This window comes from Ammospiza caudacuta, chromosome 2 (genome assembly GCF_027887145.1).
Source record: "Ammospiza caudacuta isolate bAmmCau1 chromosome 2, bAmmCau1.pri, whole genome shotgun sequence".
Taxonomy (NCBI): Eukaryota; Metazoa; Chordata; class Aves; order Passeriformes; family Passerellidae; genus Ammospiza; species Ammospiza caudacuta.
The window spans coordinates 114,568,304-114,585,479 of NC_080594.1; the positions used below are offsets into that span (position 1 = coordinate 114,568,304).

The following is a 17,176-nucleotide window of genomic DNA, read 5'->3' on the forward strand; positions in this document are numbered from 1 at the left end:
ATACCTAGTCAGGGAATGCACCCTCCCTTTCAAGTAACTCTGCAGGTTACCCTGCATGGGCTTTTTCCCCTGTGTGACCTGTAATTATTTGATGTTGAGGTATGATGCCAAACATGCAGCTCATTGCATACCAGTAAAATGCTTTGCCAATTTCTTTTTAGAGTCATTTCAGGCCTGCAAATCAGCTGAGGTGATGTTCATATTCCTTATTTTTGTTTTCAGTTTCATCCTTAGCAGAAAGGCTGTCAAGCTGGCCCATCTCAGCAAGGAAGAGAGGTAAGAGTTCAGAAGCTGTGGATATTCAGAAACAAATTGTTTCTCTGGGCTGCTTCCCCACAGGGATGTGTGTAAATATGTGTGTGAATGTGCACATTTATACATGCTCAGTGCAGCTACCAACGCTGGAATTTGGGGCAGAAATTGAGATTTTAGCATAAACAGGCTGAGACGCTAAAGCTAATATTCTAACAGTTATGGATATTTCTAAATTTCCAAGTCCTGCCCACTCTTCTATGCTATGATTTACCAATTGTGGGTATCTGTGTGAATGGAGAAGATTTTTCCAACCATGTTCCCAAACTACATCTCCACTGAATGATGCTTTAACCCAGGGATACAGCAGTGCTGATATGTCTCCTTTTGGGTCTCCTTCAGATTCAGACTGGGTGATAAAATTTTTAAATTTCTGTGTTTATAAAAGTATGGTTTCCCCATTAGTCAGTGAAATGAACAATTGTGAAGTGAAAATTCACTTTCTAAATGTGAATTTTGGTACAGTGCAAGTGAAAGAGGAGCTCTGCTTAGGAATGTGAGCAGCATTCTTCAGCTCATATTTTATTCCCAGCTAGAGTAAATCTGTAGGGATTTAATTGATTTATATTGCTTTTCTTCTGGTCTTACACCAGCAAACACGAGGATGAATTGGCTCTGCATCCTAAAATAGCTGTACAAAGATTTATTTTCTTAGAGCTCATTGCCAAAATCAACCTTCATTTCCCATTCCCTGGGTCCATTTTTGATGTAACTTTCAGGCATCAGCATTTGAAATATGTATGTTAAGATAAGAAGTTGAAATCTGACTTAAAAACAAAGCCTAACCCAACTTTCTTTCCCATGTGTTGCAGTAAATTTGGGTTTTTTATAAGAAAGATGAGAGTGTAAAGGTTTCCCCTCGCACACCCTCCTTTTTTTTTTTCTGACTCTGATTTTATTTTCATACAGGAAAAGGAAGATCAGTGAGGCATATGCCAAGGCACTGGGGATGAGAGAGGCTTTACATGTAAGGAATTAATGCCTGGTTTTTCTCTGTTGTACAATATTGTTGCTCCTTTGTTCTGGATGATGAGGGCAAAGTTCCTGGCACCTAAAATGTGTACCTAAAATTGCATGTTGGGCCATTCAACAAGGGGAGGACGGGACTGAATACAAGAAGAAAAGAGCTGCCAGTCTCACCCTGCACAAGAAAAGAGAAGGCAGTGCATGTTTTAATTTGGCCTGTCACGTGCCTGTGGGAGACTGGTGTTTCTGCAAAAGCACAAAAATTTGTTTTGTGCAGATGGATAGCATTAGCCAGATGACATGGCACTCCTTTGGCAGGTATTCTTAGCCTGTTTTCCCCCTCTTCAAAAGAAATGTGTTCTTTATTTCCAGTTCCTCTGTCAGTGTTTGACTGTTTTCTCTGTTGAAACTCACAGCCTGTGCATTATGAGGAGAAGGACTGGACCATGGAGCAATATTCAGGGGGCTGCTACACAGCCTACTTCCCACCAGGCATCATGCACTCCTATGGAAGGTAAAACAGAGAGTGCTTTGCTTCCTAATTCACATTTCTTAGCTCATGTACAATGCTATACTTTATGCAACACACCCATGGCATATTTACAGTATTAGGGGAACTTCAACCCTCTTTGCACTCCCCACTCCCCAGCTAATGAGGATGTTGCTATTTGCTTTACTAAGAGCAGAGTTTCTCTTGTGGCTTTTAAGGAGATGAAGCACAGTCACAAAACTAAAATCCACAAAACTTTTCCCCTCTGGATTATTTCCAGTAGTTTTTGCGATGCAGTATTTGCAGTGGATCCCTCTAGAGACCCCCAGGCCCTTGAGGACACACATCTTGGAGAGATGAAGAGTCTTCACTGACTGTATAGGTGGAGCATCAGGTTCAGGAGAAGCCCAGGAACTCCTCAACATGTCCAGCATGGGGTTAGACCCTGCCTGAGCTGAGATCATGTAGAGAGGAGTTGTCCCACGTACAGTCATTTTGTCCCATGTACAGTCATTTATCTCCTGTCATTTATCCAAACACCCAGGCAGTGATGGGTGAGGTGTCTGGCCTGGGGAAGCTGCTGTCAAGCAGACAGGGAAAACCTAATGGGGGATTAGATGGGAGCCCTTACACCAGGCACATTCCCAGTGGGAGAATTACCTGCAGATGGGTTGGCTGGAATGCTTGTGCAGGACTGCAGGGCTGAGGGACTGCCTTTATGACCCTGTGGGGGGAAATGCAGCTCCCTGAGTGCAAAGCAGCCTCAGAAACAGGCTGATATTGGTGATCTAGCACTACAGGAACATCATCCACATCCCACTGTAACAGCAGGATAACAGCAAAGCTGCCGTGCAGAAAACATCAGTCTATCAGCTGCACTGCATTGCTGTTAGGATTATCCCTTATCCCAGCACTAAACTGAGGCCTGTATATCTTTGTAAGGAAACTGGGAACACTGATTTATGCCTAAGGTTTTTCTCTCTGTCAGATCTTGAATTTTGTGTGCAGAAGCAAGCAGCTGGTCCTGCAAGGACAGCTGATCACACCTCAGCCCAGGTCTGCAGGGATTCTGGACAGCTGGAGCCACACACTCCATCAAAGCCATAACTTGCTTTTAGAAGGACCATCACCCTCCTGTCACTTGTCCCCTGACATTTTCCATTGTTTTGAAGGATCATTCGCCAGCCTGTGGACAGGATCTACTTTGCTGGCACGGAGACGGCGACGCAGTGGAGCGGATACATGGAGGGAGCCGTGCAGGCAGGAGAGAGAGCAGCCAGAGAGGTACTCACCCTGCCCTGCTCCCAGCATCTCCCTCAAAAGGCTGCAAAGGATTGAGTACTGCTGGGAGAGTCTGATTTAGTGCAAAGGCTCCTAGAATTGGCAGGGAGAGATCCCAGTAAACAACGTGACCCAAATATTTTTAATTTTTTTAACTTACTTAATTGGTTATCAAATAAAGTGAAGCCAAGAATCTCAACAAAATCAGAATATTACTGAACTGGAGACTGAAAATAAAGCTTATGCCATGTACTGCATGTCTAGAGGAAAAACCCTCCAACCTGATGCTGCTTGTACATACTCTGTCTCAGTTTCTAACAAATTAATCACTGCATGTTTTAAGACTCATCTAAGTCGTTTCAAATGCTCACAGCTATTTCCTGTGCAGAAATCTGAAAATCTGAACATTGTTCTTGTTTTTGATCTATCCCTTCTGCTTCTCCTTTTGCAAGACGGTCCTGTTAGCTGAGCCTTATGAAATTGTAATGTTCAGCTCTGATAATGTCTAAATCTCCTCACAACAACACACGTTGGGCTGGGTTTCCAGTCACAGTGAAATCCCTTTACAGCAGTCTGGAGGGAGGGGAAAAAAGCATTAAAGGGTGCACATTGCAGTTACAACTGCATGGCAAAGCCACAGAGTTGTTATTTAAAGGAAAATCAGTCTTTTACTTCCATTTGACAGAATGTCAAATTTCCCTATAATCCTTATTATTTGCTTCGTTTCAAGTCACCTAATTTCTCTTTTCTCCATGCCTGTGAGCAGTAGTTATAAACACAGTGAGCTGCCTTCTGGAGGCATTCATTCCCCCCCCCCCGCCCCCAAAATCCCCATGATTGTTACAATCAGTTTATTCTCAAGAAAAATCCTTGATGAGCTTTGCACTGCCTGAATGGGCGAGGGAGGGCTCCATAATTCTCTGCTGTGAGAACCTCAGGGTTGCATCTCTCCTGTTTCCATATCCCAGAAGCATCACTACTAAAAGGTTTTGTGTCCCCAGTGCATGGCTGTAGCCTTGCCTTGGTATTTCTCAAACTGCCTTGAGAAAAAGCTTTTTTACTTTTACTCAGGAAAAAAAAAAAAAAAAAAAACACCAAAAAACCAAAAAAAACCCTAAACCTAAGAACCTCCCACAAAAATATTTAGAGAAGCTCTAGCAGAAATCACTGTACATTTTGTGGTTCAAGAGACTTTCAGCTAGTCATAGTTACATCTTTTATCAATGTCACTTGCTCTGACTTTGTCTGTTTCTCCAACACTGGAAGTATTGTGGGTTATAATTTTTTCACATGGTACAAATAATTTAATAATTTTTTCTTCTAGGTACTGCACAGTATGGGGAAGATCTCCAAGAGTGAAATTTGGATGCCAGAGCCAGAGTCAAAGGTGAGCCAGAGTGTCACTGTCACCCAGTCAGGCACACAGCCTTCAGTCAGGTGTGTCCCTGTTTCAGTGATTCCTGTGCACCCTGCTCCCAGGCAAGCCTTTAGTCACCTCCCATGCTGATGGCACTAATTTCTGTGACTTGTCCAAGGAATATTTTTACCCCTGTCTGAAGGGTGGATGACTAAGAGCCAAGCACACTGATCTCAGAGCCTGGGACTGAAAAATGCAGCCTAATTCTGCCGTGGTTTAAAGCCAAATAAAACCTCATTCCAGCCACAAGTAACTCCATCTTCACTGTCCTGTGGCTGTCCTGGATGATAGAACACACATCTCACAGCCATGACTCTTCTCCCTGGTATTTCATATTCAAATATTTCCAGCTATTTCACCTGGGAAACACCTGTGACCTCCCCAGCCTCACGGGGGGCGTTTGCCACCTCAGGGCGAGAGGACACCCTATGGAATCACCATCTCCTCTCTCCCCCAGGATGTCCCAGTGCGGCCATTCCCCAGGAGCTTCTGGGAGAGGAACCTGCCCTCGGCGCCGGGGCTGCTGTGCCTGCTGAGCTGCACCCTGTGTGTCACCTCTGCGGCTGCTGCAGCGCTCTGGGTCTGTAAAAAGGGATTTCCTTACCGGAACTAGCGGGGACAGGGGCAGCTGCACACCCTCTCTCCTCCCCTCGCACCAGATGAATGTTATTTTGGAGAAAAGTGGCATGGATGGCTGGAAAGAGCAAGAAGTTATTCTCCTTGTGATTTTTTCTTTTTAGTCCCATATTTATTGCATCGAATCTACTGCAGTTAAACCGTGGGGGCATTTTTCAAACTTGTCCATTTGGTTTTGGTTGGACATTATAATATCAATGATATATTCCTAATACAGGAAGGCAAAATGCAGATCACACCTTTTCTGAGTTGCAAAGAGGTCTCAGAGAACGCTTTTGTTTCCACTCAGTGTTTTATTTTTCGCCACACAAGACAGTAAGTGCCCTCATACATTCACCTCAGAACATCCAAGGTTGTTCCTATACCATCCCTGCTGCACAGAAGAGATTAGCATGCCAATCAGTCACAGAATTGCCAAATTAATTTTCAAATGCATTTGATTAATTATTAATCATCTCAATGTGAAGCTTAACCCCGAGCTGGATGAAAGGAGGTAATTATCACAAGGCACAGCACTGAGCAGGGAGAGAGGAGGCATGGCTGGACTTCATCCTGCCCACTGCCAAGGAAACATCTGTGCACATCTGCTCTGCAGGGTGCCTGCCCTGAGAGCATCCATCCAGCCCAGCCTTGTGCTGCCACAGCACAGTGAAATGAATTAGCAAAGTTAAATTCCTCCCACTTGCAGCAGGTGCTGGCTGTTGTTTTCCAAATGGCAGCAGCTTCCCTATTCCCTATCCATTTACTGCCCCTCATTTTGCTGCTAATCCATAGCCCCTTCTTCTAATAAGGAGAACTGTATTTGAGGCTGGAATTACTGCCTTGTAAATTACAGTAATTGGAAGCATCTGCCTGTTCTGCTCTTATTATGTACATGATACACTTAAAATAATCACTTTAGTGTTTGACTGAAGTCTGGAATGTATGTTTCACAATGTGCCATCATTATGTGGTCTTTTTGCCATGACTTTTGAGCGTTGTACATGTCCATGAGCTCAGCTGTGGGTGAAATGTGCCTTTCAATAGTCCTGAAACCTTGATCTTCTTATAAACTTTTCTTCAGATTCTGTCTTGCTTGGTTTTTTGTGAGTTACCTGAATTGCTGAGGGCTCCCTGCTGAATATGCTCTCCCCAGCTCCAGCCACTGCTGAGCAGGGATTCCTGTGCACAAGGAGTACCCTGGGCATGCAGCCCAGGCAGGGAGGCAGCCCAGGCTGCTGATGAGCCTTTTGTGGCAGTTCTACACTGCCACACACTTCCCCCAGGAGGACATTTCCACCGCCTGAAAAACACTGCCTGTACCTGTTAAAAAATAATTTATCCATAGGTGTATTTGTAGCAATTAGAGCCAATCATTTTCAGGCTTGACATCAGAACTTCTGTGTGCACGTGTAAAAGGGACCCCAAATCATCTGCAATAAACCCATGAGCTAACACTGTCCAGCTTCACTTTACACCTTTTCCACACACATTTCTATTGAAATTAGTTTGGGGTTTGAAATACCAGTGCAATTCAGCTGAATTAATCTCAGACTGTTAAACAGGGCCAGGTACAAGGTTGCCCCTTCCCAGGGAAGGGCACATCTCACTGCTGTGGGATTGGCAGGCAGCAAGTGGAATGAGTGAGATTGATTAAAATTGGCATTTCTGAAGCTCCAGCAGCTCCCAGGCACCAGGCTGCTGCAGAGAAAGGGCAACATTTGTCAGAGATTATAGACCAGTTCCCATCCTGCTTTAATGCCCTTTCTGACAATCAGACCAATTTCCCTGTTTAAACATTAAACATTTAGCTTAAATATTAAACAGCCAGGCATCTTTCTTAAACCAATTTTGAAACAGAATGGGACTGAGTCTATCACCACTGACAACTCCCCAAGTGAGCTGCTGCCGGCATTAAAGCTGGGAGCACCAAGCACCAGGGAAACACCTCTTGCTTTTGGGGGCCAGAGCCCTCACCCAGGCTGGGGAATGGGAAAGCCTTTGGACACCTTCCCAAATCAGGGGTGCTCAGTGCCCCCATTTTTTGAGGAAGAGCTTTGCACTCCTTTGGCAGAAGTGGGAAATGTTCTGTTCTCTTTGAATGCAGAGTGAGATGGGAGAGGCTGGGGTCCACATCAAATCCTTCATCACCAGAGTGGGAACTAAATTGCATTGACACCTCTAGGAAATGGGAAAACATTAGGTGAAAGGGCTGCTGGAAGTAAAACAAAGACCAGAGCAAGCACTGGCAGAAGGAGCAGCAGAGAGAGATAAAAACCCCTTAATGCTCCACAGTAGCAGTGAAATAAGAAGCACCACTGAGCACAGTCCAAAATCAGCAAGTGGGGATGATATATGTGGAAAGATCTGCCTCTTTTTAATCAAGCTGCTGGGTTTGCTCACACATAGCATAGCAGCTTTGCCCAAGCCCTGGGGATGGAAAAACTCTCCTGTGAGACTCTCCCTTCTCCTTTCTGGCCCACTCCCCTTGGCTGCAGCTCCTGCCTGCAAAGGGTGACGTAGTTGTTCCCCCATGGCTGCCATCAACCAGCCCATGGCGACAGGGACCATGAAACAGGATGGTTCAGCAGGGGCTGGATGGGCAGGAGGTGCAGGAGCAGAGCCACTGTTTGATTTTTAGCACCATCAGCCTAGCAAGGCTTTAATTCACTCATTACCTGCCCAGCCCACAACATCCTGGCATGGGAACAGACAACCCAAACCCCTCTGGTTGGAAACCACTGTGTGACAGGTCTGGGAAGGGGCCACCACCCCAAGGAAGCAGCGCCAGGTTGCAGGGCTCCGTGTTTTGGAGCAGAGAACATGGATGTCCCCCAGGGACACAGTGGCCCTCCAGTCATGCTCCTTGTGTGGGACACAGGGGAGGACTGACCAGACACACCCAGGTTGCTATAAAGGTACACCCAGCCTCAAAATGGTGAGGGATGGGATGCTCAGAGAACTGGGGCATGCCCCTTTCCTGGAATTGTTCAAGGTTTCCTTGGATGGAGCCCCAAGCAGCTTGTTCTTATCAAAGGGAATTGGAATGGGATGATCTTTAAGATCCCTTCCAAAACATTCTATTACTATGTGAAAATGCATTCTGGGGAAGCAAGAGGTTGCTGCCTTCCCTTGGCCTCTCTGCTAGTCCTTCACCAGCAATACTTTTCAATTCACATTTGATTCAGCCCCAGGTTTGTACTTGATCTCTTTTCCCAGGACCAAAGATACCCCCCAACTACTGGCAAAATTAGCATTATGCATTTGAACAAAAACAGCCAGGGTGATGTGCCAGCACAGTCTGACACATTTCAACATCCAGTTTCCCACCAGTGGGTTCCCATGTCCCACTGACCAGGTTCTGATGCCCAACAGCAAGGGCTTTCCTCAGCCAGGAACCATGCTGGGTCAAGCTGGGGACTGGTTTTATGCTGTCTGCACAGAGTTCAGCTCCCAGCTCCAGAAAAACAAACAAAAAACAAACAAACAGAGTCCTCCACTGTGAAACATGGCTGTAGTCAGCTCTTCCTTGTGGGCTGTTTCTCCCCTGCAACAGTTGCTTTTCACACACACACAGAGAAAGGAAATTTCATCTTGGTGAAAATCCAGGAGGGGAAATCAAATGTGCTCTTTGTGAGTGAACTGTAACTTTTTCTTTTCCCACTCAGCTCCTGTACTTGGCAATAAATGCTTTGGGCTCCAGCTGCAGTTCCTATTCTGCTCTTCATTTGTAGTGCTTGGCTTTCCAGATTCTGTTTCCTGTTCCTTGCTCTCTTTGTTTTGGGGTTTTTTGACTCATCTTTGTCACTCTAGGACACGAAACAGAAAGACACGGATGCTGGATTTTCCAAGGCAAAAAAGGGTGAAGCTTAAATCTGACTCCAACATTTATAGATTTCCAAAAGTGACAGTGGATTGGAGGGTGACAGTGCCACGTCTCCAATGACACTGGACAAACCAACAGTCCATCAAATTTCTCCTCCTCCATAAAAGAATGCAAAACAATAAGTTATTTACATAAAGTGTGTGAGAAAGTTTGTTATAAGAATGTAAACATCAGAAGGCTTAGAAAAACTTAAACAGGGTGACACATCTAATGTAACAGAGACAGAATAACCCAGGACACATAGAAGGAGCTGGAAAAAATTTTCCCAAGTGAGAGCCCATTACACATGAGAGGAGAGGGAAGCTTTGGCAGGGTGTTGGCACCTTGCTGGGTGCCAGAGGAGATCAGCAGTGCCTTCAAGCCACACATCTGTTCCTCCAGAGTCCCAGGGATGTGGTGCTCCCTGCTCTATAATGAACATATCAGATAGGGGCATGAATTTGCACTGTCTCTAACCTTACCAAGCACAAGAAAATATACGATAGATGCCCTTTGCCATCTGTATCTTCCCACAGTTCTTCTTTATGAAATATGCCTGCCACTCACAGTACAGGAGGGCAGCTGCCACTTGAGATGAGGTTGAAAATGAAGGAAAGGACATAATTATTGCTTGTGTTGGAATTTGGACTTTCATGACCAGATCACTCACTTGAAAACTCCTTGGATTAATGCCTGAGCCCCATCATTTTCATCAAAACCTTGGTTAAATCCAGGGCACCTGGCTGAATTCCAAAGGGCAGAGGCTGGCATTTGAGGAGGAGTTCTGTCAGCAGACACCAGCTGCAGACAGCATGGCCAGCTCAGCAGCATGGCACAGGCTGAAACAAAGGCTGTCATCTTCTGGGCTACTCATAGCAGTATTTTATCACCTCACAAAGAAATATGTGTCAGAAGCTTCACACTGTGGTTTGCAGAAAGGTCTCTGGGGGCATTTCTGCATTTCTGGCCTGGTGTTCACCCTTCCTGTTGAACTCTGCAAGAGAAGCACACTAAAGGGAAATGATGCAAGTCCCCAGCTTTAAAAATAAGTTCTGACCCATCTCCAAGCTCTGATGCGCCACACTGGAGGAAGCAGAGGCTCCATCCCTGCAGGCTCTGCCTCCCGGCCCTGGCCAGTCCTTAGCAGAAATCAGGGCAGTGAAATGGCTGAGGCACCAAGCCCCTGCCAGCTCTGCAAAACTTCCTCCAAAGGGCAACTCGAGTCCTGTCTCCTGCTGGGCAGCACAAAGGAGCTGGAAGAAAAGTGTGAGCACAGACCCTAAATGCTCCTGGGCATTCCCCTTCTCAGAAAAGGGAGATTTTGTGGGGGCAATTTGCTTTGCAGGGATGGATAGAGGTGCTGGCACTCTGAAAAATTGCTCTGGCCACACTCCATCTCATAAAGAATTATTGGGAAATAATATAGTTTCTAATTTAGTTAAATAGTCTTGTTCCACTTTGGACTGAATTGGCAAGTGGAGGCTGGAGTAATGTCTTCCCTTGATTTTGATGAAGTACAAGCATGCATTTCAATTGTTTAAGATAATGACTGCACCTCCCAATGGGACACCTCCCTGCCTCAGACCTGGAATAGAAGTTTCTACATCTGAAATTATAATGTAATTTCTGCTAAATGCAACACTGCTGTGCAAAGTGTTTTCTTACAGCTTGGAGCATATGCAAATTGGGCACAGCCTGAGGGCTGACAAGGATGCCTCAGTGCATTATTGATAGGTTTCCTTTTCCCTGCTTCCTGCCAGCCAAGCACCAGAGCATATTGGAGTGCAGAGTTAAATCCCAGTAGGCAGAGGGGCAAACAGAGCCACTTGACAAACCAAATCATCCAAAGGCTGGTGTTTCTGCTGGGTACCACTTCCTCAAGTGCTTCTTGGAGTCACTGCTGCTGCAGGGACTCAGAGACATTCCCCATCTCAAAGAAATTGCTAACATTCCACGACATTATGCCCTTGGGAAGATGAGGCTGCTCTGTGTTTGCTCAGCCCCTTTCTGCTGTAGGTCATTGTAAGGACCCAGGACATTCCTCTGGCTGCCCTGGCAGGGGGCTCAGAGACCTTGGCACGCAATCAAAAACACTTCTGCTTCGACTTAAGCCCATGGAAACAATTACAAACTTTGTGTGAAGATTTACAAGCCACAAGAGTTTGAGTAGAATGATAGCCAATTTACCACAGGGTGAAAAAGTGGAATTTTGGGTTTTTTAGAATGGGGGTTCAAGAGACAAGATGGAGGAATCTGGGCGTGTCTTGTCATTCTTGTTCTTCTTCTCGGCCTCCACCTTCTGCTGTGATGGTGACGCTTCTGGATTGGTTTAGAGTAGAGACAAACTGACTAATATAGGTGATAGGTATTGGAAAACCATAGTAAATAACTACACATAATTCTTAGTATGAAAAGGTAACACTACCTAAGTGTGGTCAGTGTGCCACAACCCAACCTGCCAGACAGATCTGAGTGGGTCAGAGAAAGAATGTGATAGACAAGAAAAAATAAACAACCTTGAGATCCAGAGCCCTGGAATCTTGACTTTTTTGGTTGTGGGGCTGGGAAAAAAGCCTCATTAATACCTTGGGAGCCATTCTAACCACAGAAACCTGAGAGGTCGGATGAATGGATCACCTGGATTTGGATGAGGCTTTTTCTCCCCCACAAAGCTGCAGGGATGGTGGGAAGGAGTCTACAGAGCCTGTAGATGTCAGAGTAAATGGAGCGGGATGGAAATGGCTTATTATGTTAGGGCTGTCCTGCTAAGAAAGGATTAGAAACATTGCTATCAGAAAACTCACTGTGCACACAGCAAAAATCCATCCCTGGAAGAAAGCTAATACCTTTTGCTTCTAAATTAGAAACAGCATCTCACCTTCTGTCAAAACACAGGGTGAGACCAGCTTGGACTCAAAACTTGGTTTGCCTCTTTCAGCAGTGCCAGGAGGAGTGGAGAACTGGTATGAGCCAGCCTGGCACTGGGTCAGTCCCAGAGGATGAAGCAGTGTGTGTTTCAGTGGGTGTTTCACAGGTATTTTGACATGGACCTGCTGGAGTGGGCCCAGGGGAGGTTCCCTGAGCTGATGACAGGACTGGACCACCTCCCCTATAAGAACAGGCTGAGAGAATTGGGGTTGTTCAGCCTGGAGAAGAGAAGGCTCTGGGGGGACCTCAGAGAATTTCCCAGTACTTAAAAGGGCTGGAAAGGGAATTTTTAGCAGGGCTTGTTGTGATAGAACAAAGGGGTTGATACTAAAAGAAGATAGATTTAGATTAAATATAGGGTGAGACACAGGAACTGGTTGCCCAGAGAAGTTGTAGATGACCCATTCCAGGAAATGTTCAAGGCTGAATGGGGCTCTGAGCGCCCTGGTCTAGTTGAAAATGTCCATGGCAGGGGGTTTGGACTAAATGCCCTAGAAACATCCCCTTTCATCCCCTCCAACCCAAACTATTCTATGATTAATTTTTAAAATTATTTTTTGACCTTTTTCTAGCCTAGAAATAGTTTAGTTTCAGAATAGCTTATTGCTACTGATTGTACAAACCATGGCACACCAAAATCAGCTTACAAAGCCTCTGACTCAGGTGTATTTTTTTACAGCTTTTCTTGGGACTCAGCTGCCAACTGAAGGCTTTTCTAGCAAACTCTGCTAATATTATGACTAGAATATCATGGCTCTGTTTCCAGTGACAAGTAAATTCATCTATAGCCTGTCTGGTAAAGGACAGCTGTGAATTAACACATTATATGTTCAGTCACCTATTAACATGGACCATGTTATATTCACAGAGCTCACATCACCCCTGGTGCATTTCTTCAAAGCCCCAAGAAATACCTAATTGCCATCAGCAGCTGGTGGGAGGTAGAAGCTGCCCAGTTTGGTACCCAAAGATCATCTGTGCCACAGGGCTGGTTTAGGAGGTTTCTTGTAGGGGGATACAGGATGGGTAAATTAAGGTGGTATAGAGTGTAATCTTATCCCCTAAAGAGTTGCAGCTGAACCAATTACTAAAGATTAGGACCAGGCATGATGTTAACAGGCCACACCTGTAGCCAATAAGAAGAGTGTTATAAAAGAGTGGATTGATTGGTTGAAGGGATCTGGAGTCATTGGCTGCTGTGAGGACAAGGTAGAGTCAGTGCCTTGAGGAGGTGCCTACAAGAAACATCAAGGAGGTTCAAAACTCTGGCAATATGGAACCTTTGCAGTATAACGTCAATAGAACCTTTGCAATGTATGATAACCAATGGTGACCCTGATGTGTTTCGGAAAAAGGATTTGAATACTAAACTATATGACCCTGTGATTTGGGAAAAAGGACTTGGATACTAAGCTATATGACCCTGTGGATTTGGGACTAAACTATATGAGCCTGTGGATTTGGGGAAAGGACTTGAATACTAAATTATTGGTAAAATATATCAATTGCAGCTATTGGTGTTTGTTAAATATGAGTAGAAAAGATTTTGAAGATAAGTGCTTTGTAAACTGAGAAAAGCTGCAAAACTGAACCAACACTCAGAAATATGTCTATATTCATACTATATATTTGTAATATGTTGTCTGAACACTTGTGTAGCTATTGGTTCTGAATGAAATGTATTAATATGTCGTAATGTTAATTTATTTGAATATGTACTTCTAGAGATGCTGCAACTCTAATTAAAAGAAAAAGGGGAAATTGTAGGGGTATACAGTATGGCTAAATGAAGGTGGTATAGAATGTAATCTTACAAAAGAGTTGCAGCAGAACCAATTACTAAAGATTAGGAGCAGGCCTGATTTTAACAGGCCACAGCTGTAGGCAATAAGAAGAGTATTATAAAAGAGTGGATTGGTTGGTTGAGGGAACTGGAGTTAGTTGGCTGCTATGAGGACAAGGAAGAGTCAGTGCCTAGAGGAGCTGCCTACAAGAAACATCGAGGTACGATACTCTATCAATATGGAACCTTTGCAATGTATGACAACAATTTCTCTTGGGCCTCTGGAAGAGCTGCCTCCTTTGGGGCAGCAGCTGGAGGCTGAAAAAGATGCCCTTGAATGTCTGAGAGGTACAAGACAACTGAGTTTTAGCTCATAAATTGCCCTCTAGGTGGGTAAATATGTGCTCTATGCAGGAAAAGTGAGATGCAAGTCAATTGAATGCAATAACTGAATTTCAAAGTCCCTTCCATCCCTCCTACCTGGACACAGAGAGAGAGAGAGAGAGAAGATCCTACAATACCTGCATGGGTTTTAACAGCAGATGAGGATGAGGAGCCTCCTTCCACACCCACACCAAAGAGCAGGACCAACCTGAGGAAAAAATGTCTTTTTTTTCCAGCAGATACCAAACCGTACTTTGGTTCTACCATCTGAGGCCCATCATTCTTGGATTTTTGGTTTTTTCTGAGGCAATTCCACAGGCTCAGGAAGAATTTATCCTGTTTTGAGCCAGAAGGCAAAACCCATCAGTCCTTCCAACATTTTGGGATCTGCTCCAGATGAGAGATTGGTAGAATTACAGGAGACAAGAAGAAAAAATTATTCTCTTATAGTAGCACTGAGTTTTGCATGATTTAGCCAAATAATTTGCACACACATCCTATCTTCTTCTAAACAATGAATGGGATTTCTAATTGGTTTCTTGAGAAATCATATTTGTATCTTTTACAGATGTTAAACAAAATTGATTTCTTCTGTATTAATCTGTCCACATTAATTGTCTGTGCACTGGAGTGATGGAAATAATGAAGCACCCCTTGGCTGACAACAGTCTCTTTGAAATGCACTCTGAAGCTTTGTAAATAGCTAAATTAATAATAATATATTTCAGTTATGTCCTCTGGGATGCTCCAGGATATGTCTGAACAAAGGGTTAAAAAGGTAGGTCATATCTGACTCCACTTTCCACCTCTCACCTCTGTGAATCACATGTTTAACTATTTAAAAATTATCATTAAAATCCACATCTATCATACAACCTGCATTCACATCAACAAAACTAACCAAACAAAGCAAGAGAAAAGTTCCCCACACAAAAATCAAAATGACATCACAACACAGAACAAAAATTGGCAGTTCACACGAAATCCACCCCTTGTGCCTTCACCACAATTACAGAAAAATTCACTGTGAGTATTCTACTTCCTAACAATGTTCAGTCCCTTTTTTGCCCAAACTTTCCTAATTACCATCCTTATCTCAAAATCTTCATAATCCCAGGTTTCAGCACCCAAAACACTGTGGTGGCTTCACCCTGGCTGGATGCCAGACAGCCACCAAAGCCACTCTGTCACTCCCCTCCTCAGGTGGACAGGGGAGAGAAAATACAACAAATGGCTCATGAGTCAAGACAGGACAGGGAGAGATCACTTGTTAAATTCCATCATGGGCAAACCAGGCTGTGCTTGGGGATATTAATTGAATTTATTAGCAACAAAATCAGAGCAGGAAAATGAGAAGTAAAAATAAATTGCAAAAATAACTTCCACCCATCCCTTTCTGCTTCCCAGCTCTCCCTCCTCCCCCCAGTGGCACAGGGAGATGGGGAATGGGGTTATGGTCAGTTCATCACACATTGCTCCTGTCACTGCTCCTTCCCCTGCTCCAGTGTGGGATCCCTCCCATGGAGACAGCTCTCCATGAACTTCTGCAATGTGAGTCCATCCCACAGGCAACAGTTCTCCACAAATTGCTTCACTGTGGGTTATTCTTCCATGGGGTGAGTCCTTCAGGCACAGCCTGTTCCAGTGTGGGTCCCCACAGGGTCACAAGTCCTGAGGAATCCTGCTCCAGGGTGGGCTCCTCTTTTCATGGGCCTCCCATGGGTTCACAGCCTCCTCTCAGCTTCCCTGTGCCCCTCTCTGGATCTCCTCCCTGGGCTGAGGTGATCTCTGCATCCCTGAGCCCCATTCTGGGCTGAGGTGATCTCTGCATCCCTGAGCCCCATTCTGGGCTGAGGTGATCTCTGCATCCCTGAGCCCCATTCTGGGCTGAGGTGATCTCTGCATCCCTGAGCCCCATTCTGGGCTGAGGTGATCTCTGCATCCCTGAGCCCTCCTGGGCTGCAGGGGCACAGCTGCCCCACCAGGGTCTCTCCAGGGCTGCAGGGAATCCCAGCTCCAGCCCCTGGAGCAGCTCCTGCCCCTCCCTGTGCCCTGCCCTTGGTGTCTGCAGGGCTCTTCCTCTCACACATCCTCACCCTGCTCTGCTCTGGCTGCAATTACATCTGCACTATGACTTTTTTTCTTTCCTAAATTTGTTATCCCAGAGGTATTTCCACCTTTTCTAACTGGCCCAGCCCTGGCCAGCAGTGGGTCCATCCTGGAGCTGTCAGGGATTGGCTCTGATGGACATGGGGGAAGCTTCCAGAAGCTTCTCACAGAAACCACCCCTGTAGCCCCTCTGCTACCAAAACCTGGCCACACAAACCCACACAGCAGCAATATTTTAGAGGCATAGCCACTTGCTGGCTGCTTTGAGGGCTATGAAATGCATTACTGGTTCTGACACGTTTCTTAGGGGACAGATGCTTTAGAGAGTGTGTGAAGGATTAGTTGAGGGTGTTTGCTTTCATTGTGTTTGTGCTCCTTTATAACTTGTAATGCTGAAAGTTAAGCCTATACAAAGAGCACTGCACACTTCAGGTGTTTTTCACATGGATGGTTGCACTTTCTCCAGTATCCATGGCCAACAGTTTTGTTCAACACAGGTGCCTTCCCAGGAGCAAATTTGTTCTTCAGTTCCATTATCTCTCTAGCACTGACACTGAGCTAGTGGGTGAAATTAAGTGATTTTGGTCTCTCCTTTCTTCTAGGGTTTTTATGCTTACATCACACAGAATTTGGTATGAGGTCTGTTTCTTATGTTCAGTTTAGGCCACCTGCTCTATAATAGTAAAAACTAATTCTTAAGTGTAAGAGAATTTTACTATCTATACTTGTAGTATCTATACTACTACCAAATGTAGCTTGATTTTTTTTTTCTCAATTGTGTATTTAAGGGGTTGAGTGGGGGTTTTTGCACTATTTTGGGGAGTTGCTTGGGTGGGTTTGTATTTTTTTCTTTTATACTCTCCTTTTCTTTACAGAGTTTTCTTTACTAAGAAAAGCTGAAGTTACAGGTTTAAAATGCAAAATGCTGGGTCAGTAAGTAATACCACTACATCCAAGTCAAAAGGGGCTTCCACAAAAGAAAAGCCTCATACAACGCATGTGACATGACAATATTTATTGATTCTA

The 17,176-nt window shown here is 44.8% G+C and overlaps 1 protein-coding gene across 1 annotated transcript in view; it reads left to right on the forward strand.

Moving 5' to 3' along the window:
* LOC131554954 (amine oxidase [flavin-containing] A-like) overlaps window positions 1-6,127 on the forward strand; it is a 36,033-nt gene extending 29,906 nt beyond the window's left edge. Inside the window, exons 10-15 of the mRNA XM_058800585.1 lie at window positions 223-276; window positions 1,222-1,279; window positions 1,695-1,792; window positions 2,941-3,052; window positions 4,374-4,436; window positions 4,924-6,127. Of these exons, the coding sequence (XP_058656568.1) occupies window positions 223-276; window positions 1,222-1,279; window positions 1,695-1,792; window positions 2,941-3,052; window positions 4,374-4,436; window positions 4,924-5,079 (541 nt within the window). The 3' untranslated portion in view covers window positions 5,080-6,127. The remainder of the gene's footprint in view (window positions 1-222; window positions 277-1,221; window positions 1,280-1,694; window positions 1,793-2,940; window positions 3,053-4,373; window positions 4,437-4,923) is intronic.
* Window positions 6,128-17,176: the final 11,049 nt, after the last annotated feature.